Here is a 25,427-nt window from a genome sequence, read left to right on the forward strand (position 1 = left end):
TTCAGTATAAGCCTTTTTGGGTGAGAAAATTTTTTAGCAACCTTGCACTAGATACACTCTGAGAATCCATCGCCCTTCATCAATTTTTCTAATGCTTCAAGCTTGAGAGGGACGGCCTTGACGCAATGGTTAGGTTGCTTCACTGTGAGTTTCACATGTTTGAAATATAAAAATATCCTCTCTCTACACAAGAGAGTTAGGCTACATACATATGACCCTCCTCAGATTCCATAGTGGCAAGAGTTTTGTGCACTGAAATGTTCTTTAACCAAATATAGATTTAGTGTTCAAATATAAAATCTAAATTTGAATTAGATTAAATTCTTATTATTGCATTGGATACTTGAGACATCCTCCACTTGACTTCAATGGTCCCAAATATAAAAGTAAGTAGTACCACTTAGGGTTCTCTGAATGTCAACTGATTCACCCCAAATAAAGCTAAGAGTAGTTGTCCCCTCCAGGTCTCTGGAAATAATTTCAAACTTCTCATTAAAGGTAAACAGCATTTTGGTGGCATTTCACATCAACTTTGTGATCATGATCTTCAAACTTTAAATAATCAGCCTGTTTGTACTTCAATTTCACTATTTAATCTCAATAAGCATATCAAGCCTAATAGGCACTTCAGTTAAATGTGACTGCTATACCAGATGCTCCCAAGTATATATCAAAAGCCATATTTGTTTTTATCGTTTTAGCAACCAAGGTCCAAAAGAAAACATGCATAAATATCACTATAATATTAGAAAATTTACTCTATTGAAGCAAAATGAAAGACTATGATCTGAAGATTTATAATGCTTTTTATTCTTTCGAGTCAAAAACATTTGGGACCTATTTGGTCCTATGACCAAGCTCTTGTATACATTCAATAAGTCAGTACAAATCAGCGAACATATACAACTGTAGTATTAGCTAGATCTGTAAACAACTGTCATACACAAGCTTGAGCCTCAAATTTTGGAAAGACGACAAATGCAATGGATAAGGGAGCTATTGATATAGGTGAGTTGGCTGCAGTGAGTACAGGGTTCAAAGGTGGAATATCTCCATCTTCAGTGAGCTCCAAAGGAGTCCCATTAAGCAGCACAGTTTGGCTTAGATGGTTTCCATCCTTCGCAGTTAGATGATATTCTTCTCTCGTCTCTGACTGGTCTGATGCTCTCCTTCCGACCCAGGAAACTGTCCTTTTAAGACCATGAACAAAAGAGCCATCCCTTTGAATGCCTCCTCCCTCGGCAAGATTAACATTGATGTCATTTCTTACTGTCACAATGAACTCAGTGGATTTGCTTAGGTTTATCAGGAGTAGGGAAACACCTGACTGCTAAGAGAGAGCATGATAGGAAAATGCAATGTTCATTAGTTTTGACACAGGGACGAAAATGTAATTACAATAGTAGCCCGAGGTGATTTTCTAAAACTGGAAAAAAAAACTTGCACTTCCAATGCGCAGTTTGATATGAAAAAATATAAGAAATTTTTTTCCCCTATATTAACATACAATTGTTCAGTGGCAGAATTCAGTGGTTTACTCAATAATTATAAATATAATTCCGGACTTTTTACTCAAACAAACTGTGTTGATTTAAAATTTTACATGTCAAGACATAATTACATTCCAGATATGAAAAAATATGTAAGTTGACTCAGTTTGAGTCTAGAGGCAAGCATGAAATAAAACTAAATATTAGCCTCAATATTTGGAGAACCATTGTTTAACAGATAGCAATATAAAGACCTACAGGAAATGAAATCAGGGAATACGGTGAGATAAGGGCATACTTTTCTTTTCCTGCAATGAGCATATGCACGTAAGTATGAAGAGCCACTGAGATCAATGGAAAGAACTCCATTCCCCATGAGCCGATTCCACAACAGTGCACTGGTTAGAGGTAAGAATAGTGGTAGATCTGAGGTTTAGGCATGTTTTTTGAAGCACATAAAAGATTAATATGTCCATATGTGGTTTAAATGGTCTCACCTGTAGTAATCAGGATTCGGTATGAAAGTTTTTGTGTCAAGGAGTCCGTAGTTTCCACCAATCAAAGTCTGTCTACAATACACCCTAGTGTTATACTTTGAAGCCATTCCAAGTTGATCTAGATACCTGCATTTATGTCATGTAAATAAGATTAATATTTTCGCATTCCATTAATTCAGTAGAAAGTTTAGATTAACCTGAGGACTTTATGGGGGAAAAGAAAGGAATAGTACCAAAAGCTGTTTAGAAAAGTGCTGGACACAAGATGACTGCCGCTGTTGTATGCACCACCAGCTTCACCAACCCAAGCAGAAGCCCATGGTCCATAACTCTTTATGGTAAGTTGGAGACTTCTGAATGTATCAGCTATGCGATTTAAATATTGTGGATCCGTTATTTTGCTTATGATATGAGGATCATTACCTGAAGTTCAAGTCCAAATAATTAGTAATTACCAAGAAAAAGGTGAAATAATTGGTTATCATCCACTAACATGAGTTCATATATCAAAACTAAATATAACCATATTTAATTTCTTTTTGACCAGATGGTGACAAAATCACCACAATTTCATTGAGTTGGATGGAATCATAACAAAAAAAGGTGATGAACACCTCAAAAAGAAGAAGAAAGAATAGAACAGGGAGCCATAAACATCAGTAGGCTCCCCAGCCCAGAAGACAGCATGGATGGGCTACAAAGAGAAAGAAGCCAAAATACAGAGGCACAGTCTTTGTGCCACATCCCCCTAGAGCAATTCCCCCACACAACAGATGGAAGAAAAGCCACCCTCAAACAGCTACAGAAAATAAGCAGACAGGAAGAGCATAAGTGGAGGGAGTGAAGCTATGAGCTCCCAGGAGCCATGCCAGAGAAAGGGTAGGAAATGCCTATCCAGATCAATGATAATTTTTTAATAAGATTGACAGCGCATTATGTGGTTGTTTACCTAATTTGCAATATATCATGTTTGTGTGTTGGAATGAATTAAGAAGCACTTGAATATAACAGAGTTTTCTACATGGTTGACGCATTCTGTTGTATTAAGTATTAACGACAAATAAACAATGGCAGCAAAAAAGTGTTCTCCCATGTAAGCCCAAAAAAGTAAAAATGCCTCCAAAAACTTGTGACTTACATGCAACGACTGTAGTACATATTTCGTAGGTAGAGGTTTCTGAAAGAAAATGTATAAGGTAACAAAAAGATAACAAATGAATTGACTTTTTTCTTCTTTTGCAAAAGGAATCTTGATGCATAGCATGTCAGACAAAAAATGGAGATGCTACATATAGCTCATGTGCACCACACTCACCTCCACCTAGATTATATACATGATGTGTCATTGCATCGAGAACTCCTGATCCTGAAACTTGAAGAAGATGAGCATACCATGGCTGATCAAAGAATCCTCCAGGTGCAACCAGCTGTGGCTTTGACCGAGAATCCTTATATAACTCATCAAGGATGGATTTAAGATGAACAAGATCCTTTCCATATTGTTCAGCACCAACACTTGCACCAATTCCATGTCCACTCAATTCATTTCCTGATTTGCAAAGAAGGATGCATTATGATTTGATGAAATAGAAAGAGAAGGAAAAGAGTAAAGGTTGAAACATGCTTACCAAATTCCCATGAATCAACCGGATAACCCTTAGAAATTGTATATCCTATGAAATCACGAGCATTACTGGAGTTCCAAGCACCTCCCCAGACTTTATTGCGTATATGTTGCCTCCCATTCAGCGCATTAAGGCCAAAAGTCACAGTTGCTCTGAAATCATGACAAAAGTTATCAATCAGATCAAAATTTTTGGTATCTGTGACCTGTCTATCATGTTGGTACAAAGCTTCCAATGAACAAAAGTTTTCCTCATATTGCATACAAAATAAACATAGGAGAAATTTTACATAAATATTTATGATGACCTCCATATAAATAAACATAAGATTTCGAATTGGTTACAATAATTTGCTGCAAAATGATCCCAGAGCTACTCAAGTAATAAATTAATTGCTATAATTGCAAAGCAATGAGATTTATGATACTTTATGGGCTGTTCAAGTTCTAAAGCTAGTTAATATACCTAGAAAAATCATTAATATTTTCCTCATGACAATAGCAAGAATTTCATATCACTTAGAATAAAAGTGAATGGCAATGAGGCTCTTGAAGCAGCCAGTTTGCAAATACCTGATTCAAATGTAAGTTGAATGCCGCACATAATTTCAATTATTTCAGAAAAAATGGATTAATGACTTGTCTACGGCAAATTTGATTCTGAAAAGCACTATTATATGCAAGCACTATCTTCACCAATGATGACAGGCTATTGAATAGCTATGTTTGAAGGTATACTGATCCCATGTTCATGTGATGTATATAGATTATATGAGTTTTTCTTGATGTCAACAATCAAAGTTATCAACCGTGTTCAACTAAGAATACATAAAGTAACAGCAAAGAGAGGAGAAATAGAAGTTCTGAACCAGCCTTACCCTGTCTTCTGGAATAAAGAGTTTAGCTCATCCCACCTTTCCATGCTTAAACATCCCTTGGACAATCCAAACAAACCACCAGCCATCTTTTTGAATGGAAAGCACGGACCACCAAAATTTGGCACACCATACATCACTTGGTCTTGCAAAGAGCCCCCAACTCTTATCCGCAGGGAATTGAAGGCTGCAATTTACAGATGAACCGCAAACAAATTTTTAGAGACAAAATGCAACAGCAGTTTTATCCCAAAAAAAAGTAAGCAAAATAGAAATTGCTATTAAGAAACCCGTTCATAGTCCCAGCAAGGCTTGAATCATCAAAAGACATTAGAATACAGGCATTATGGTCAAAACTAGCATAGAATCTAACAGCCATCAAAATTGTTTTAATGGCTGAAACTTATGGCCATGCGTATAGGCATAGTAACATTATTTTTCAAACAACTTAAAAAAATTCTAGGATTAGCCCCATTTTATTTTCCTTGGGCAAATGGTCTTCCAAAATACTATAGGTAATATAATTGGAATACTCAGTTATTTACAAATGTTTCAAATTATTCATGAATTATTCAAGAATCACCTACCGATTACATACTAATATATGTTGCTAGCAATGGTATTTCTAATATCTATGGTTCTTGTCCCTGTCTTGTTTTCCTATGAATGATACAGGTATACATATCAAATTTCTTTTTTTTTTTTTTTTTTTTTAACTTTTGGTTGTCCAAATGCTTTCGAAGTTTTGGCAAACTTGAACCTTTTTCAAGTATGGGCCTCTACCTCTAGATGAATTATTCCATATGCCGAACTTGTGACTAGGCATCTAGGTGGTACAAGCTGAAAAAATTCACGGCCACCATTCTAAAATGGAATTAGCAATTTAGGTGGTCATAGTGGCATGAGGATGATGATGATGATGTGACTAGAAGAATTTGGATTTGTGGGCAGATATTTAAAAGTAAATGAAACATAAACAAATTATTGAAAAAATTCAACTTACCTTGAATGGATTTCGCTAGGAAAGGATGGGTTAAGTCCTGAATCCAGCAAAAAGAAATAGTATCAATTTTTGTTGTAGTTGTAAAATGGTTTGGCTCAAGTTCTTAAAGAATGCAGAAATAGCGAATGGTGTCGTCAACAATAGCATATTGGGAGCCAACAGGACTTGATCCAGCAGGTTACCACCATACTTCTAAAAGAAAAAAAGGAAAAAATGGCAGACTTACCAAATTTAGAATAGAAGATTGTCCCCATGGGCACTGATTATAATTACACTTCTCAGGAGGCCACCAATCAAGAGTCGCACATACAAAATGATCATCAGTTTTGGCTACCGTGGAAGACCCCCTGACTATAACAGTTACATCCGCGGATTCTTCAGAAAAAATACCAGGAAGACCACAGAGAACAAGAAACAACAGAAGGTGCAAACCCATGGCTTTAACTCTGATATTTTGATGTTTTAATAAATAACCTAAAGCAAAAAAGCAGAAAAAAAAAGATAGGTTAACCATCTTATTCAAGCATAGCTAGAAAAACAGAAAAGGCAAAGTAATAATGTTTCTTGTATTGGCATTTTCCTTGAAAAAAAAGGAAAAATCAGACCAATTTTTTTTCTTATACCATGAACAAAGATTGTTCTGGAATCTTTGCTTTAGATTTCAGACAGAACAAAAGATAAGAAAGAATATGCCTGGAGTATGTCAGAAGTTATGAATTTTCTTCACCAGTAAAAAGCATGAGTTCGTTTCTTTTTCTTTCCATTCAGGTCAATCTAAGAAGATGTAGAACAAAAGCTACAGATATAACAGGGCAGCATAACTTTATAATTCAGATAACAAGGTTTTATGGACAAAAATTCCAATTAACCAACACAAACTAAAAGCAGCCGCGTATCTAGATATGGATTGCAGTCCGCCTAAATATGTTGTAACTGAGAAGCTGGATTTCTTAGAAGATTTAAGAGAGCAAACAAAAAAAGAAAAGAAAGAAAAAAAGGAAAAATTCCAAATAGGGCTAACACCTGAAGGTGGAAGTTAAAAGTAACCAAAATATGAAAGCTTAGAGCTGGTATTTAATCCACCAATAAAAGAACTGGGACTGTATCTGCAACGGTCTAGAACAAGGAGTACGCTCAGAGCTGCAAGCACAAAAATGGATGAACTAATCTGATCATCCTAAGAATATAAAAAAAAAATATACAAAATTAAAGCATTAAGATAATTACAGAAGAATGAGAGTTCCATCTGGAAATCCAGACATCAAAAAAAAAAAATAATAAACCAAAAGGGAAAAAAACATGAAATGAATTCCATCTCTGATCCAAACTGCTTCCATTAGTCAAATATCACAGTATAGACAACACCAAAAACAACAACCACCACAAAAAAGTTTGCACGAAATAAGGTTACAAGCCTTGGATTAAAGCATAAAATCAACGAAAGGAAAACAATTGATGCCAGACCTATAAACACCAAAAAATCGTCGATAATGGCTCCAAAGGAAGCTCTTTTCCAAGGTTTTAGCGGCTGTTCTCAGAGGAGTTTTAGCATAAAAATGGCGTTGTTGTGCAAAAAGGCGCAAGCTTTTCCCTCGATCTGAGCCTCTTTTCCCCTTCCTCCCACTCTCTCCGACAAGAGAAATCGTCGTGGGAGAAATGGGTCTTCAATAGATTTGTCTACTGACCTTAAGATATGGTCCATATGGCCAGCGCTAAAAAAGCCATCTTCCTCCGGTCCCGCACGCAGAGCTATAGCTTTCCGAATAATTAAAAGAGGGGTTCGGGTTGCATCTTTCGCGCGAAAGAACGATTCAGCTTCTTTCGCTCCATCGACCGTTGGATCGCGCAATATCCCCTTCGAGATATGTGCATGCGGATAAGGAATTTTTGGATTGCTTTGCGATCTGTGCTATATGGGATCCAACGGATGAGACCGCGAAGGAAGATCAATCATTCTTCTGCGCGGAAGACACAACCCGAACCCAAGAAATAAAGCTTCATAAAATAAAGCAAATGATTGGCAACTGTTCTCAGGGCCTCATTACTAATCTTATTCTCATTCTTTTTTTTTTTTTTTTTTGGTGAGCAATCTTAATCGCATCTTAAACAACAGTGATCTGACAGTGCTAGATTCCCACTCCCTGTTAAAAAAAAAAAAAAACTTACTCTTTTTTTTTTATTACACTGAGATCTGTTCATGTATGAATCTACACAAATATTCATGCATGAACAAATGAATCAATTTATTTATGTTGGTTTCAGGCTTCATCCCAGAGTTGGATTATGTTCTGTTGGATGATCATAGAGATAACTGCTTAACTTTGATTGAATGATGGAAAAATTGCAGCTCACTATAGTAGCAGTACATCTAAAATGTTGGGTACTGTGTCTTATTATTACCAAAAGAGTAGGTTCAAAGCTCACCTAATCCTTCATGTCCTGATGGAAGATGTGCCCTGCCTTTTCTACGACCCCACCTTGGAGTGTCTTTCTTTTTCAAAGTTGGTTGGCAACTGGAGCTGCCAGCATTGGAAGAAGGTCAGTTCCTCCTCCCTAGGTTTCACCTGCTTTGCTTGGCTTCTACTTTCATTTTAGAATGCAGACATCCATGGAAGCTAGACATAGGCCCAGTGTTCTCTTGACACCTGAATTTTTAATTTTTTTTTCTCCAATAACTTTTTCATGAGCCAACTAATTCACTTTGTGTTTTGTGGAATAAGAAATATTACACATCTCCAACAATTCATGAATTACATGATCAATATGAGAATTATATATAACCTTACGTTCTTTGCCAATCCTTTATAATCTTATTTTCTATATGTATTTCACTTGTTAAATAACTGATGGTAAATATTTCACTTCTGTCCATGCGAAAGTTATGCCCAAGTATTACTGTCCTTTCGAGAAACATTATTTGCATGTTGGCACACTTACAAGGAAACTGCTTCACATAATTAAGTATGAGCAACAGGATAAAAGATTTTGATATTTATTAGTTCTAGAATGAAAGGAACATCCAAGTTTGGCCATTATTTCGTTCCATAAATAATTTCTAATATCTAGTTTCAAAAATTTACCAAAACATTCATATGGGAAGGTTCTTATAGCATGACAAGTTCTCTAGATCTTTTCCATGGTCTATTCTGACCAACTTATTCTGGAATTCAAAGACTTGTTCAAACCAACCCAGTCCAAGAGCCTTGTTCAAACCAACCATGACCCACAATTTTTTTCTTATGTTTGGCTTGAGCAGTCAAAGCTTGCTTATTTCCATCAGCAGGTAAGCATAACAAAACGTCCCATGTATGTAGAAATACACGAAAGACTTTCACTTAAAGCTTCAAAAAAAGCCTGGTTGTGATCTTGGCTAACTGGGTTTGACTTGAGAGAGTCAAAAAACAAAAACTTTAGCTGCCTGGTGTAACACCGTAAGGCTGGTCGCCCACACCGTCATTGACCAAGACCGAGAATTTTATTAGTGACGTGGCCTCTCCTTTGGATTGGTTCAGTCTAATTACGAAGTATAATACCATTGACTTCCCATCCCCTTTGGGTGAGTATGCTGGGATAGCTGCCATGTCATTTATCTCAAAAATAGAGTTTTTGCACAATCTCTTAACAATGATGTTCTTCGTTGATCTCTCTAACACGCAGTTGAGGCATTGTGTGAAAGTCCTCCATTTTCAAGATGAACGATATGGCAGTTTTTGAGCATGCACAGCTCTCTATAGTCTAAAATATGCACCTTAGAGCATCTGAATTTAATGAGTTATTTCTACCTGAATGTGGTTCCATGTATTGCTAATTTATAAATGCATCCATGAATAAAAAAAAGTGTCTTTGTATGTTCCTATATATATATATGGCTAAAGATGTATATTCGCACCGAAACTGTTTAGTCTTTTGCATACATAAAACGTAGTCATATATATGTAATTGCGGGGGGCGCGCGCGCGCACATATATATATAAAAATAATATAATTTATGAATATTTGTAATTAATTTTGTTTAAGCAAAGAAAATATGAGCATGATTCCTTTGGTGACTGTGATCCTTCCAAGTATAACTTGTATGGTCCTTTTACTGAGGATGGTCCAAAACAAGATTAAAACACAAGATCGTGCTCATGTGCATCTTTTGAGCATAAAGGCGGATAAAATTCCTATTCTATTTCATTTTGAAGGTGATCTTAAATTATAGTTTAATTAAAAAAGCATCTTTCATTCCATTCTCTCTCGAAGAGGTCAATTCTTCATCTTTAGGAGATCAAAGCAGGGAACTCCCCCACTAAAATCAAACGTAAATTCAAACAGAAAAAAAAAAAAAGAAGCATGTTAAAGTCTTCACCACTTAAAAAATAAAATTGAAATTAAAAAAACATATCATTGCTCAAAAAGAACAAAGAATAAGAGAATAGAGGATAAACTTGGGAAAGGATAACGTGAGCACACTTCAGACTTTGGCGAGCGAGCCAGCAGATGCATGGATCTTTCCTCTGTACAGAGCCCTTGACATAAATTATTAGATAATAACTTATTCTCAATCATCCAACGATACGTTTCAAGCGTGTTTCCAGGAACATGACTCCTTTGTGCACGCTGGAAACACGTTTTCAGCGGATTTCAGATGATCTGACGCTTGAAAGATCTCACGCTCTTTAAAATCTACAGAAATTAAATATTGGGCCATACTCTGGACAATTAGGATAATTTTTACATCTGGAAGGTCATATACCTGCAACAATCTAGAACCTCACTCAAAATAACTAGCCGAAAGGTATTATTTGAATTCTTTGATTTTATATAACTATTTAAAATCTATCTAGTAAATAACCGATGTGAGACTAAATACACGCCTGCATGGATCCTCACATACTCCCTCCATTCATACCCTGACGTCCTCGTCAGGCTAAGGATTCAAATCCATTCAAATCTAATTACAAACACCACGATCGGCCCATGGTTAGCCCCAATGGATCCGTACTGCAGTGTTCTCTTGTCCACATAGGTTATAGGCCATATCTGTTCTGATACCATTTGCAACAATCTAAGACCTCACCCAAAATGGCTAGCCGAAAGGTATTATTTGGGTTCCTTGATCCTGTATAAGTACCCAAGATCTATCCAGCAAATAACCGAAATGGGACTAAACAAACGCCTGCACGGGTCCTCACAATCTCTACCATGTTTCTCAAAACATTTCAAATACATTCAAGTTAGATTGTGCAAGTCAGCAACTTTCAATATGTTGGACCCCTATGTATTACAGGGAGCTAAATAAAAAATTAGGAAATAAATTTTATTTGATAATTTTTTTGATAAATAATTTTATGCAACCAAAATTATGTTTTATTCTAGCAATCTGGCATCTGTAATGTATGACGGAGGGAAGATAGAAAGGGCAAGTGAAAGGATCCAATCTCTTTAGGAGTAATATCAAATAAACCAATCTGTTTAGGAGTCAAATTGAAGAAAGAAATAGAGTCCAATCAATTTGCTAATTTTATGAAAGGGTCCACTTGGATAGGAAAAGCAGAAGAAAGAGCATATAGGGTAGTTAACATGGGCAACAAAGTGGAATAAGTAATGCATTCTTTAAAATAATAAGAAAAATATTTTTGGTATAAAAAATAATATGCAAAATAAAAAGAGAATATATATATATATATATATATATATATATATATATATATATATATATATATAAATTTGATCCATATTTATTGTTGAAATCATTCTAATAGCTAATAGATGATATCTAGGCTAAAAACAGGAAAATTGCAGAGAGATGCAGAATTTTCAAAGAAATGGCTCAAGAATGAATTTTACACCCCTCCAAAAACATAAGAAGGGATAGGATCTAGGTCTTATTTTGGACAATTAGAATAAATTTATCAAAATCAATCTTTTAGTTGAATCCTCGTTTTCTTGTGAAGGTTTCTTTGATAGCTGATGTAGCTTTGGTGGCCAAGATTGGTCAAATAAAATCCAAGGGTCCAGATCGTCACTATAGGACAGAATTATTCTCTTTTATATAAAGTATAAATATAGGCAAAAGTCCAGAAATACAATTTTAACAATTAACACATTAATGCATCCACACTTTGTAAATTTGGTTAATATTGGGCCATTCTCAAATCTGGGTTGTGGATGGACGGCACCAAACTAATCTGATTATTGAACACATATTATAAATTGATCGACAAGATTCTCAATCTCGGTATCATAAATCATAATATTTTATCGATTTGATATGGTACATTCAGTATAGTATCATATTTATTTTGTACTAAAATAGTTTTTTTATTATTTTTTTAATTTTTATCTCGGTATACTTTGATATAGATCGGTATATTTGGATATAAATCTGTATACTTAGTATGCATCGGTACAAATTGGTACAGTAGGATATGGGATAGTATGGTTTGATATGAAGTTTGTATTGATTCAAAATTGAGTTTCATATTTATTTCGTTCTAGTCCGATAGGGTATATTTGATGGTTGGAACGGGCTAACCAAAAATCAATTACAAATCCACCTGCTCGTCGTTGGATTTGGTCGGGTAATAAGTGGGTCGGATCAAGGATTTCCCGTACCGAAATCGGATCTCACGCCCGATTCGTAACTTTCGGTAGCCGACGGAAGAGAGATCGCGCAGTGATCGCAACGAGGGCGAGGGGATGGGAGATGGTTCAGGGAGGAAGGGGAAGCGAGCGAAGGAGGAGGAGGAGGTGATGGAAGGGATAGCATCCATCGCCCTGCTTCCTTGCGGATCGATCTCCGGCCATTTCATCCGGCTCCCGGAGTCCATCTGCTACGGACTTCATGGCACCGGTATCGATTTCCAAACCAAATTATTGCCTTTTTGATGCATTTGATTCATTTCAGGCTGCTTTTCCTAGTGAATTTCTCTTTCTTTATCAGCCATTCTTGGTAACTTTTAAGTTGGAGCAGCATTAATTTGGCTGTTTGGGTGTAAAAAGAGCTTAGTTTCTTGCAGGATTTAGGGTTTTAGAGCAAATGCAACATTGTTTTAGCTGTTGGAATAGATCTATATTATCTCGTTTGGAACCTGAAGCCATGTTTTTCTTTCATTTACTGCTTTTTTCCCCATTAATTTTATGGTGAATTTGGATATTTTTTTTTGTCTTCATGAGGTGCTGCGAGGTAGTACGAGGAAGGTAAAGATCATCCCGAGGTTGAGAAAATTGAATTAGTCAAAAAAAAAAAAAAAAAAACCGTGGCGAACTGGGATACTTCTTATTGAAGTCGGGGCTTTCAACGTTTTATGATTGAAATATGAAACTCTTTTAAGAATGCTAAAGAGATGGGTGAATGACAAGGTGAATCCTTTTTCACCCCACTTCCTTGTGCTCTTTTGTTTCCTTGGTAAAAGCAAAATGTTCCTAATTCTCAATCGAGTACAACATTCTGTGTTTGAAGGTCAATCTTTCCCCTCCATTGCTCTAAGATGGACTCTCTTAACATGCGGTGGACTTTTGTCCTGATAAACTTTTCTCGCCCTTTTAACCTCCTCACCAGGTTGTCTTTGCAAACAAGGTTTGCTACACATGCCCCAATTTCTTCAAATCAATTCATTTTTCAAATATATGCTTTATTGTTCCGTAAATTCAACCTTCTTCTGATTCCCTCGCTCTATCCCTTCAATTAGAGAAAAAAAAAAGGTTAGAAACTTGTACATATATCTCAAGTTCCCCATCATTGGTATGCATTCTCTTAGACTCATGGATATCTGACAGCAGTGTGACACTAAGATCCATGCCCCAAACCACCATAGACCTATTTGAGGCAGTCACATCTATCTCTGCATCCTTCCTCATGATAAAACTAAGGTAGTGAAATGCCTTTGGCATTGTTCAAGAACATAAACTGCATGAGTCATGTGCTCAACTAATGATTACAAGAAGGTATTGGATACCAGGCAGGAAAGCAAGTGCTTGAATCAGCTATACAATGTAGATATTATATTACCTAACTGCAAGATACAAATCAAATGTTTGATGCACAAACCCATATTGCAAATATTATTTGGTTATCATACTCTTGGTTTTCATACTCTGGTCTTTCAAAAGTTTATCAAAGCTAATATTTTACAACAAGGTTTAGATATTCAGATTTCTCTCTGGAATGCCTGTTTGCTTTGTTCGAGTTGGATGAGGGGTAACAGCTCCTGATGTGTATAGCATTTGGTGCTTATTGATGCTTAGGAGGATGATTGTTGTTCTGCAAACAGGCTGAAGAAACATTAATGGTGAAAAGTTAGTGCCTTGAAGCATTATTTAGGTTGGTGACGTTCTCGAGTTACAATGTTGCAATGGTGAAACAAATGCAAGTTACAATCAGTTGCCTTTTTTTTTTTGCATGAGCTTTTGTGCAAGATGATAAGAAAAAAAATTCTGCAATTGAATTCAGCGACTGATTTTGTATCATACATATCACTGTAGATAATATCCTTTTATTTTGCTTCCTCCTTTTTTGATTACATTTATTTTTCATTCCTCGGTAAGTGAAAATAACTGAAAATTACCATTAATTGTTTCTTTCATTGAAGAATTATCTTGTGAGAGGGAATGCAGCAGAGGAGAAGATTACCGCTTGATTAAGCTCTCAATCATTGATTATGCTGTAAGACTCATAATATAATCCTTTCTCACTTCTGCAGTTTTCCTTTTTCTAAATTACACCAATTTTGGCTCTTTACTGTAGCCTGCTTCCAGACTTTCTTTGCTTACAAACAATAGTGGGTGTTTAACAGAGCAAAAGAGAGCGAGTGGTGGTTGTGGAGTGTAGAGGACATGATGCTGCTCGGCTCCAAAATATTGATCATGTTCATGGGTAAGTCTGTCTTATAAGCATCCATGCAGTCAGAGATCAAAATATGCAGGGAATTCTCTAATAACCAATTAAGTAGTTAATTTTTTCTCATTGAAACCAGTTAACAGATTGGATTGTTATATTGCATTTTGACCATCCATTCATGGAATAAGAAGCTGCCTGGCCTCTATGATTGGAAATATATTAATCAATTCACCTGTCTTAGTTAGCCACTTCCTAATGAAGGCTGTTCTTTTCTATAGAACTTTTTTTTATTGTTGTTTCTTTTTTTTTCCCTCTTCTTTTCTTTTTTTTTTTTTTTTTTTGGGGGGGGGGGGTGTGTGTGGAGGGGAGTGTTGGTTATAATCTCTGTGCTGCTTAAGGTCAAATCATGCAAATGTCAGTAGTCTCTACATGTATGGTTGCAATGCAAGATTTCCAGAAGGAAGTATTGAAAATACTAATCTGAGCTAAGTGGTATTTGCATATCAGCCTTAATATCTGCAGTTTGTTGGCCACTAGCAAAGTGCTCATTATTACAAAGATGAAAAAAACTTTTTTCTTTTTCTTATTTCTTAAAAAGTAACTTAAAAAAACTAAAGTGCTACTAATCTGAACTGTTGAGCTTCACTTTTCCCCCTTTGTTTCCATATTTTTGCCTTGTTCCATTATATTCATGGCCTGTAATGTGCATGGATATCTTAAGAATAATGAACTAATGCTTATTCACACTTGTTCTCTTTTCAATAATGTTCTATTGAACTAAAATCTTGTTAATAGTCTGGAATGATTATGTGACTATGGAACATCAATGCATAAGGAACCCGTGTTCAGGAGTAATTAGAATTGGTAGGTTTTAATTCCTCTCATTTCTTTAGTTGCTTTATGTACGTTCACCTTATGCATTCATACCCTATTCTTGATAGTTTCATGATCACCAACCCATTATAATTTCTTAAGCAAGTTAGCTATTATTCAATAATTAATGGATACGTGATTCGTGCAGGTGGGAAAATGATGTTGTTGACATGGTGGAACAGAAGCATGGAAAACAGAAGATTTCAGTCTCTTTCAACTGCGAGACACTGAAGGCAGAAAATGCCGCTGCAGAACACATCAGGAAGTACATGCCCAATTTAGCTGGTTTTGATGCTATTGGTAGGTATAAGGAGATATTTGTAGTTTTGATCTTTGTATTTATAAACTTATAAGATCACTGTTCATTGGGAAGATATAACATAGTTTGAGGAGCAAAAGATTACAATTTAACATATGAAACACGTGTGCAACCTCAAGTTTCTTACCCCCACCCACAAGACATTCTAATTACCATCTAGTAGAAGACAGACCAGTGTGATCACACCATGTTCACTACGAATGTCTGTTAAAAAATAAAGGAAAAAGAAGGAAAAGATTATTGCGTCTTGTTCCTCTTTTATGCATATGTGTTAGAGTATCGAATTAATTCCTAAAACAATATCTTTCGAAGAGACCATTTTTCACATAATTTCTCAAGGTTGTTTTCCTCATAATTTCTCAAGATTGTTTTCCAGTTACTTAAATATGCTGCAACTGCTCCAATACCAATTAGGTCCTGCCAATATTTCTTTAAGATTCATCTGTAGGAAGGTTAGGAAGCTTGATACTTGCATCCAGCTAATGATCAAGAATAAAAATTGCAAATCTTTACAAGGATGGTTCAATATTTTCATCACCCAAGATGCTCTGTGGCATTTTAAACCAAAAAATAATTTTAAAAAATAATGGAATAATTGCAAAGTGTAGTTTGTCTGGTTGATGTTTCCTGACTAAATTGCTGTTCGAATTGCAGTAAATGTTGGTCCGATGATTATTTCTGGTCTTGAGTTTGAAGGGGATGATGATGAATCTGATGGAAAGGATTAAGAATGGAGACCTCGATGATGTGCAATATGAAGGAATTTTGCGTACCCATTAAGCCTGCTGTATAAATTAGCTGTGTTACTTTTTTCCTTTGAAAGTGATTTCACTCAGGTGAATCCGCTGCCATGTTTTCAATAGCATCAAAAAGACTAATTTGAAAAAGGTAGATGCAGCAGCATGTTTTAACACAGTTGATGCTGCCAAATACTAAATCAAGCATTTTGCTTTATTCACTGAATGAGTCCCAGATGTCATCAGCTATTAGTGACATTGCTGTCTTTGTGCAATCTGTGGTTCCAACTATGTACAGCAAATTGAGAAGGTGCATAATTTCCAGCTTTATCTGTGCCAATTTTTAGTTGCAATACAAAAACTATAAAGTGACTTTTAAAGTCAGACCATAAGAAAAAATAATTGAGTACATAGTTTACTTTAATCCAGTGCTGAGGCAGAAGGGTGCAGTTCCAAGATGAGAAGAAAAAGATATAAACATTTAAAGCATGAACCTGAACTAAATAGAAAGAATACAGCAATTTGTTTTTTTATTGTGGAGCATTTTTTTCAGATAAATCTCAACCTCATATTCTGCAAGCTTTCCAACTCAATTATGTATGCAGGGGGAAAGAAAAAGAACGCAATCCCCTTCAACAAGAACAAAAGCCTGGCATCAAACCACACAAGCAAAACCCTGTAAACCTTTGCAAACCAAAGCTACCTTTCTGAAGTTTACTTCTCCCTCATTTACCTACACACACAAGGCTGTCCCAAAGTACAAACTTATTTACAGACATACACAAGCCAGTCCACATGTCCAAACTCATATATACTAGTAAAATCCAAGCTCACTTACTGTCATTGAGTTATTCACAAGGAAAGATCATGCAGAAGTATCACATTAGACCACCATCACAAAGTAGTCATGGAACTGCAACAGCAGGAGCTAGTTTGTTCCCTTGGAGAGAGATCACAGTTTCAAAAGCACCCACCAAGGCCTTCACCCTGCTCTTCCGGGTCTGCACAAGCTTACTTGCAGTTTCTTCAATCACATGATTGAACAAAACTTGGGTGTCTTTCTTTTCCTGCACATCTTGATGTCTCAAAACAACAGCTGGAGCATCTGAAGTGGGAGTATTTAACGCTGCCGCACCAGTCTCTCTCTGCTTCCTAAAGCTTGTCCTCCCTAAGTTTTTACCGTTCTGATTCTCACTCAACACTTTTCCTGCTCTGAATTTAAGTTTCCTTGGACCATTATTCTCAGACTGAAGGCTAACTACCCTGCCACTCCAAAATTTTAAGTTGCGAGGTGTAGGAGATTTACCTTCAGACTGAGTACTTCCAGTTCTACTTGGTGTCCTTTTGTTGCCCTTTGAAACAGCAGCTTTGCTCCTTTGCTCAATTCCCTCTTTGTCTGAAGCAGATACACTTTCACTTAATGTAGACCCAGAGTCATGTGAAGACACAGATGGTGAAGACATTAATGATGAGGCTGATGATGAGGAATGTGATGATAGATATGATCCAGGTTTGCTGGGTTTTTGCTTTATGGTCTTCTGATCCACCTTCTCTGACTTCAGCTTAACAGCGTAGGGAGTTTTCGCTTCAAGTTTCTCACCACTTCTATTTACTTTTCCTACTCTTGCTTGACTTTTCACTGGGCAAGAAGGTTCAATGTTCCTGAATTTCCTCAGTTTCATGCTTGGAACCTGAATAACAGGAGGGTTGGTTGAGACACAAGTTTTCAATGGTTTCAGTACTTTCTCTGCTCCAATTTTTAACTGGCCTAGACTCTCAACAATCCTCTTCTCTAGGCCTCCTGTAGAAATTGATGGAGATGCAGAGTCCTTGTGTTTCAAAGAGGTTGCACGTTCAGCAGATACATCACCTCCTAAGGCAGGATAAGGAGCTTTTTCCTTGATAATACAGCATGCCAAAGGTGCAATAGCCTTATTAACAGATGATGGAATCTTCTGCCCGGTACTTGTTGGCTTCACAGATGTGATGGTTTTCATGATAGGTGATGAACTCTTCTTCTCCATAGATGCATCACTTGTTTTCTGCTTGATGACTTTAGCTCTAACAGAGATCTCAGCCTTCTTTTGTGAAGTCCTCTGCTTACTCACCTCTCTCTTTTTCCTATCCCCTGCATTCAAAGTGTTCACCTGGTTTTGTTCCTCAGATAATCCTTCTGCCTGATCAGCTGATGTATACTCAGCAGAAATAATGCTTTTCTGAATGGATGATCCTTCTGCTTGTTCGGTTGGTACATGCTCTTCAGCTGCAATGCCTTCCTGGAAAGACAACGTTATGATTTCAGGCTCTTCTGATGATTCTTCTGCTAGAATGCTAGTTGGCAATGAAACCACAAGCTTTGTGCTGCCACATTCCACATAAGGTTCTTCTACCTGTGCGACAGGCGTATGCTCAGCAGACACAATACCCTTCTGGGTGTTTGATGCATCAGACTTGATCCTTACAGGTTCTTCATATAACCCTTCTGCTGAAAATTTGTGCTCATCAGGCATATTGCTTTTCTGGATGCGTGATTGGCTCACCAACTTGATGGTTATAGATCCGTCGGATGATTCTTCAGCTAGATTTGCAGGTTTATGCTCAAGTGATGCAGCTGTTGTCGGGCCAGGGAAGGAGCTCTTCAGCTCTATGCCAGAGGAACCTCCAGAGAATCCTTCTTGTTGTTTGGTAGGTGTATCCGAAAGCTGAATTACTTTCTCAGGTAGCAGATCCTTCGGAGTGATGACTTCATCAGTGTGTCCATATACTGCTTGAGATAGCTTGGACTTGAGCTCTGCTCTCGTCCTTCTCTCTTGTGGTGTCAAAGCTTTTATTTGATTTTGTCCTTCATCTGATGTCTCATTATTGCCTGGAAATTTGATACTTATTGGAAGCCTTTTCTTTGTTTCAAAACCATGTTTAATTCCATATTTACAAAAATCATGACAGGAGCCGGTGGAAGCTCTGAGGTAATTAGGAACAGGCTTTTCATTGCTGTTTGAAAGGGATGGTGAAATAGTACTACTTGCTTTTCCTGTTGGATTTCTCCTCGCTCCAGTTCTAGGCTTATTCACCTCAGGGGTTAATGAAATGACACCCCTCTCTGCCACTTCTTCACTCATTGAAAACAAATATGGCTAGTACGGACGGTAATTTCTTCACTCATGCAGTAAAGAAACTAAGGAAAGTAAGCACAGAGCAAGTTCCCAGCACTGCAACCAAAAAGAAAGATACACGAGGTTAGACAAATAGAGAAACAAGCATAGTTGCTAAGCTCTTTATGTTGTCAACTTTCAGTGTGTACATGATCTTTAGAGCATTCACTAAGCATACAAGATTTTTTAGCTAATTTAGGACCAACACAACAAAAATGCCAGGAAGGCTTGTTAAATAAAATTTGAAGCTTACTAATTGACACGATTTATTTAATGAATAAGGAAGCTACCAAAAAAGCACATGCCAAAATTTTGTTTATAGCACAGATAGCAGTGTCATAATTGATAATTCAGTACAAACTAAATCTATAAAAATTTGTCTGGAAATAGCATTTATCCTTTATTATCATCTAAATTACTTGGAGTCAATGTATCATAAGATACCAATATTTTGAAGTAAGATCTTCTAGAGCAAGCAGAAGAAACAGCATTATTAGTAAGTTATTAGGCTTTTGTATATATCTCATAGTATTAAGGCTCTTGTTTGTTTCTTATTCCACTCAGTTTACTTTACGAACCTAGTTCCAATGGAAATCAATCACTTTATGAAGAGAAGATAAAGAGCTCTTATCAATAGACCTATTGCTAAATTCTAAGTCTGCAACTACACTGGACAGCATTTCTGCCTGAAACAATTCAGCACTAAATTTCAGAACTTATTTACAACTCCAACAACGCTTACGATATAATATAGAAAGAACCAATGAGAGGTCATAGATAATGAAAACAAGAGAAGGAAATGCCAGAGGGACTTTTAGACTCCATTAGATGAAATTGTCATCTAATGAGACAAATGTTTATAAGCACTTCAATCCAAAAGGATAAAAATTTCCACAAAGTACCTCTCAATAAGCCAATTGTCCTCAAGTCATTTAAAAGAAAAAAATCCAGTTAGTGCATAATAAAGAATCAGCATCCTTAGTAATGTCAAGAAACAGAAAATGACTTTATTCAGTGATAAGGAACCCTAAGAGTCATTGCTTCCAAAGGAACAACATTCCAACATGAGGAGGAAAAAAACAAACATCAATAATACCAGTAACAAGATAAAATGGGAGGAAAAAAATAGAGATTATGCAAATTATTAAAAATGTCTGTGAAATGCTTCTGCAATATTGTGCACGTCCTGAGGGAAGGAATTATACGAGGAGAGTGCCAACCGATTGAGGTGATAAAGTCTCTTGTTACTCATACAAGAGAGTCAGGTCCAATCCAACACTCACTCCATTGTCGGCTAGACTTGCACCCATGCTAGCTCTTAAATAAAAAAAAAGCAAAAATGTTCTTCAGGTTTTTCAAATATATCCTACTGCAAAGAGTGATCTAAGAGAATCAACATACTTGATATGGACTACTTTGGCCACTACGAATAAACCTGGACAAGGCGGGAAGCCAGATCCGCCATATAGGGAAGCAGAGTCATGACCCAAACTTTCAAAAACCATAACTTAGTCATACAATGCCCATTTAAGATGATCTTTTTTTTTAATCAGGTAACTTTTCAAGGTCTACGACATGACGCATTATTTTGAAGATTGCGGTGCACCTAGTGATTAGATCCAAATTCCATCATTTGGACCCTAACTAGACCAGGTAAATCAAAAGTTTATTTTTCAATAAAGACTTTGACCGAGCGTATCTTCCAATCTGAGAAGAATCAGCCGAAGCGAGGCAAAGTTGATGTAGAAGTAAAGATCTACCTCACGTAGAATTTTAGCTTTTTCAAATTTATTTCTACTAATTATATCTATTTTAAGAAAATGAGCTCTATTAGAACTAGAGAAGGAATTCGATCCGAATTGTATAAGAATTGACTTGACCATTATAAAAAAAACCTATGTACCTTGGTTTTATCATCATCAATAAAAGAAAAAAGAATTGAAACCCTACTTTCACAATTTTTCTATCTTTTTCTAATTTTTTTTTGGAGAAATTCAAGTTGAGCGGCTTAAGAGAATTCTTCCTTTCCCCTGATCAGATCAAAAAGGATAGAAAATCTAAGAATATGTCCTTGCATTTCCTTTGTTTTGCTATTCTTTAGATCAGATTTTTTTCTGCAACCTTCTGCACCTGAACTATTTAAACAAGACTTCCACTAGAACCCTTTTATTCAAACAAACCGCTAAATTTAAGAAATAATAAACTTCACAACCAATCATAAACATTCTATAATACAATAGTCACGTCTATACTTTTTTTTTAAAAAAAAGAACCATCAAGATCCAAACTTTCTACAATTCTCCGCATCAACAATTAAAAAGATCACGTGATCAGCATTCAAATCTAAGAAGCAAAACCTTACCTCTATTTGATTCGATTTAAGCTCGAGAAATGCCCGTCAAAATCAAAACTTTCCGTCATTTCCTTGACCGGCCGTCATGAATCGAAACCCATGCCTTCACTATAAAACCATGAAAAATAGCAAAAACAATGGAGAACAGATGAAGAAGCTCATCCGGAATCGACGTGAAACCAGAAAGAAAGAAAGAAAGGCAGAGAAGAGAAGAAAGAAAGGAAGAAAAAGGCAGGCTTTCTAAGAGAAACGCACAAAAATACACATCAAGATCGCACCCTTGGGGGAATCGCCCTCGCTGGATGGCGAGGAAAAGGATCTCCCGCCGCCGAGCGGGAAAGCCGAGCGTTCCTTTTAGAGATCGCGCGAGCGGCGAAGAGGACGTTATGGGAGTCCTGCGCCTTTGTTGCCGCCGAGGAGCAAGCAGAGGAAGCGGCAGCGTAATAGCGAGAAATGTGAGAAAGTATGAAGAAAAAAGGGAGGGGGGGGGGGGGGGGGGGGGGGGGGGGGGGAGAGAGGAAGGACGCGACTTCTTCCTTCCTCTCAACCTATTTAACCATGCAGAGAATCTAGAAAGATTTCAATAGAGTCAAACCCAGGAGTGTATCACGGTCCGGTTAACAGTGGGCCCATTGCCGGTTGACCGAGCTATGAAAATCTCCATGCAGATGAAGGAGATAAGGATTTAAATTTTATCGCATTTAAGGGTAATGTAGCAGGACATATTATTAATAGTAATTTTTAAGATTCATGCATCTCAAGCAATTGACTTCATAAAATTGCCCGAATCTAAGATGTATTTATAACGTTATAAAAAGATACTGTGAATCTAAGTAGTATCCACTTAATTTTGGCTGGGGGATCAATATTTATGAGATATTTTTAGAAATTGACTAGTGCTAATTAAGATTCGTTGTACTAATATTACGGCTTCTATTGATTAGATACCTAATCAGTATAGTACTATATCAATACCATATTAACATATCATATACAATATTATACCAATTAGGTACTTATATATCCAAAAGGAGGAGAAAAATCTGGAGATATTAAGAAAGACACCATAACGATTTCTAGAGTTTATTTGAAGAATTGTGATGAGAAATCATCAAATTAAGGCTGGTTCTTCATCACTAATCTATGATAAGGCAACAAAGCACCACCATTCTAACCATTAGAAAAGGTTGGGTTTTCCTACCGAATGAGATTGAGATGGGGTTGCGATTGAGGATCCATGACGTGAGAGAGAGAGACAGGCCAGAAGAAATTAATCACAGGTTGAGGTTGGTTAGAGATCAAAAAGAGAAGATTTGGTGATTTTATTTTAAAAACAAAAAATAAGAGATAAAAGGGATACGTACGCTTGACCAATCCCAAAACGGAAATCTTAAATGGAGTATGATGGGTTGGTCCACGCCGTCCGCAACCCATCATACTCCCACACGTGTCCTTCCACGTGCAAAGTGTCAGGTGGTGGTTTGCAAGCCACGTGTCTCATGAGTTGGCAAGCCAGCTAAAGTACTATATGTCAAAAGGAAGGTTCATATATCTTAGCTCATGGAAAAGACTCAGATTCTTCTCGGGACTTCTTTTTGATAGTCTACAGCCAAACTTTAATTTCAATTTCAAATTAAGTTAAGAGGTGCTACTTTGAATTTCAGCTCTGAATTTTTGATCTATTTAATCAATGTCTTGAATTTATGTTAGTAGATTTTAACCTATTTTATATTAAATTCGATCCGTATTTGACCCGACCTAATCCGATGCTGTCCAAAAGTGCCCCTAGTAGAATACAAAGTTTCTCGGGATCATTTGAAAGAAGAATGCACTTTTTATAGCTATCATCATGATTCAGGCCATATGTTACAAGAGTATCATAATCTTGGATGCTCTTTGCTTGTGCATCATGAAAGCAATGGACATGAATTGGGATAATAAGAAGGTGCAGCCTGTACAACCTGTTGGAGTCTTGCGTTGCAATGCCTTTTAACACCTCTTTTATTTATTTATTTATTTTCAAATTTAGATATGCAAATACCATGATATACCTAGTGCTTACTTTCTTCAATATTAGTGGAAAAGGATATGCCTAATTATGCATCACTATTTTTGAGAATGTAATTATGCATTAAAAAAATACATTAATATTTTTTTGTTTTGTATTTTTCAGATTTTATCGATTGATCTAACTAGCTAATGAGCACTATATGATTACTTGCTTAATATTAAGTGTTCTTATTGATGTTTATCTGTGTGCCTTCGAGTAAAATGCAATAGTACAATGTTTCTTCTACAAGAAGGCCAAGGCCTTTTACTGCTGCCTTTATGATTTGAGTCATTTAAGATGAGCATATTCATGAACTGAGATACATCTGCTCATATAAATGTTTAGTAAATCAAGAAAAATTAAATATATAATTGTTGAATATATAGTAGCAGCTTCGGCCATCTTGCTTTTTCGACTGCAGACTTTGTGATTGCAGATGTAGCAGCATTGCTTATACTTCATCCAAACTCCAAATATTATTCACCAACTCTAAGAATCCATAACAAATATTTGTTGAATATTTCATTTTAGTGACACTCTCTAATGTTTTAACAATGGACACTCAACTTTGGAGAAACTAAAGCATCTTCCAATGGATCTATTCATCGCACAACACAGAATTTTGCATTTAAAATGGTGGAAACTAAAACACACTTAATGAATTATTATTTTGAATTTTTTATTATTTTTATATTTTTTTATTATATTTTTTGCACAAGGTTCAAATTAACTTTAGAATCTTATTGATTTTGAATAATCCCATATTGGATAATTAAATACAAGGGAGGCTCTAGTAAAAGCTAGTTGTTTAAGATCTAATTATAGTTTATAAATTTTAGGTTGAAGACTATATGTGTCAGCATTCTCTCAGCATATGATTAATATTTTTAGCTCTCTCCTATTTTAACCTACCCAAGCTGTTGAGGTCTTTATGAGTCTCCTATTTTAAACTAGACCGTTGAGACCTAAACGAGCTTAAGAGGAGGTAAAATTTGTTCTTAGAACAATATATTTTACATATATTGGTTCCAAAAACTCCATTTCTAATCCTTATTTTTATATTATTGAACTCATCGATATTTTTAATTAATTTTAAAATTTTATTTGTAAATATTAGCAATTATCCTTACTAATATCTAGATCTTAAAAATATAACAACTTACTTTAAATTATTGTAGAGGAATGTTGTTATTGGCCACCATCAAATTAATAGCAATAACTCCCTCTCTCTCTCTCTCTCTCTCTCTCTCTCTCTCTCTCTATATATATATATATATATATATATATATATATATATATTTGTGTGTGTGAGAGAGAATGAAATATTATCTATTTTGGTAAATGGAGAGGCAGAAGGAGATTAGCTGGAGAGAGTGACTCAACAATAAGATCTAAAAATGTGTCTATCTCGATAAGTAATAATAAAAGAATTATATTTAATTCCTAACCGGCCACAAATCTAGCACTCGCGAAAAATAGAGCCAAGGGCGGTTCCTTGTAGGCAGCCATGTCCACCAAAGAGGTAGGAAAACAAAATCAAAAAATAAAATATCATAAAATTAAGACAGCATATTGGCAATTTCTATCCATAATATACAATCAGTGTGATCCACAATATAGAACACCATCC

The 25,427-nt window shown here is 36.1% G+C and overlaps 3 protein-coding genes across 4 annotated transcripts; 1 reads left to right on the plus strand and 2 right to left on the minus strand.

Annotated features, from left to right (window-relative positions):
• Positions 1–788: 788 nt before the first annotated feature.
• LOC103704453 (heparanase-like protein 2) lies at positions 789–7,511 on the minus strand. 2 transcript variants are annotated; one of them, XM_008787731.5, is made up of 10 exons: positions 6,954–7,511; positions 5,716–5,963; positions 5,490–5,526; positions 4,490–4,673; positions 3,616–3,764; positions 3,303–3,536; positions 2,221–2,410; positions 1,988–2,113; positions 1,789–1,888; positions 789–1,327 (listed from the first exon to the last, which is right to left on the minus strand). In XM_008787731.5, the coding sequence occupies exons 2-10, from the start codon at positions 5,923–5,925 to the stop codon at positions 938–940; spliced, it is 1,620 nt and encodes a 539-aa protein (XP_008785953.3). In that variant the 5' UTR covers positions 5,926–5,963; positions 6,954–7,511; the 3' UTR covers positions 789–937. The 2 variants fall into 2 exon arrangements, with proteins under 2 accessions (XP_008785953.3, XP_008785952.3); XM_008787730.5 differs by having other exon boundaries at positions 789–1,330; positions 6,954–7,232.
• Positions 7,512–12,090: 4,579 nt separating this feature from the next.
• On the plus strand, positions 12,091–16,468 carry LOC103704452 (uncharacterized). The gene is made up of 5 exons (XM_008787729.5): positions 12,091–12,327; positions 14,066–14,139; positions 14,270–14,349; positions 15,335–15,486; positions 16,160–16,468. Exons 1-5 carry the CDS (start codon positions 12,174–12,176, stop codon positions 16,231–16,233), a joined length of 534 nt encoding a protein of 177 aa, XP_008785951.3. The 5' UTR covers positions 12,091–12,173; the 3' UTR covers positions 16,234–16,468.
• Positions 16,469–16,933: 465 nt separating this feature from the next.
• Positions 16,934–21,850, minus strand: LOC148702388 (uncharacterized). The gene is made up of 2 exons (XM_088703968.1): positions 21,757–21,850; positions 16,934–19,451 (listed from the first exon to the last, which is right to left on the minus strand). The coding sequence occupies exon 2, from the start codon at positions 19,359–19,361 to the stop codon at positions 17,148–17,150; it is 2,214 nt and encodes a 737-aa protein (XP_088560094.1). The 5' UTR covers positions 19,362–19,451; positions 21,757–21,850; the 3' UTR covers positions 16,934–17,147.
• Positions 21,851–25,427: the final 3,577 nt, after the last annotated feature.

This window comes from Phoenix dactylifera, chromosome 9 (genome assembly GCF_051530095.1).
Source record: "Phoenix dactylifera cultivar Ajwa chromosome 9, Ajwa_hap1_PhDact_Kaust_v1.1, whole genome shotgun sequence".
Classification (NCBI taxonomy): domain Eukaryota; kingdom Viridiplantae; phylum Streptophyta; class Magnoliopsida; order Arecales; family Arecaceae; genus Phoenix; species Phoenix dactylifera.

What these genes read in the sequence shown, in the direction of transcription:
- LOC148702388 (XM_088703968.1), bottom strand. Translation starts at nt 19,361, where the DNA reads ATGAGTGAAGAAGTGGCAGAGAGGGGTGTCATTTCATTAACCCCTGAG.
- LOC103704452 (XM_008787729.5), top strand. Translation starts at nt 12,174, where the DNA reads ATGGGAGATGGTTCAGGGAGGAAGGGGAAGCGAGCGAAGGAGGAGGAG. An exon ending in TCTCAATCATTGATTATGCT is followed by an intron (nt 14,140 to 14,269) that starts GTAAGACTCATA and finishes GGTGTTTAACAG; the next exon opens with AGCAAAAGAGAGCGAGTGGT. An exon ending in AGCTGGTTTTGATGCTATTG is followed by an intron (nt 15,487 to 16,159) that starts GTAGGTATAAGG and finishes TTCGAATTGCAG; the next exon opens with TAAATGTTGGTCCGATGATT.
- LOC103704453 (XM_008787730.5), bottom strand. Translation starts at nt 5,925, where the DNA reads ATGGGTTTGCACCTTCTGTTGTTTCTTGTTCTCTGTGGTCTTCCTGGT. An exon ending in CCTAGCGAAATCCATTCAAG is followed by an intron (nt 4,674 to 5,489) that starts GTAAGTTGAATT and finishes TGTAAATTGCAG; the next exon opens with CCTTCAATTCCCTGCGGATA. An exon ending in CCGAATCCTGATTACTACAG is followed by an intron (nt 1,889 to 1,987) that starts GTGAGACCATTT and finishes ACCTCTAACCAG; the next exon opens with TGCACTGTTGTGGAATCGGC.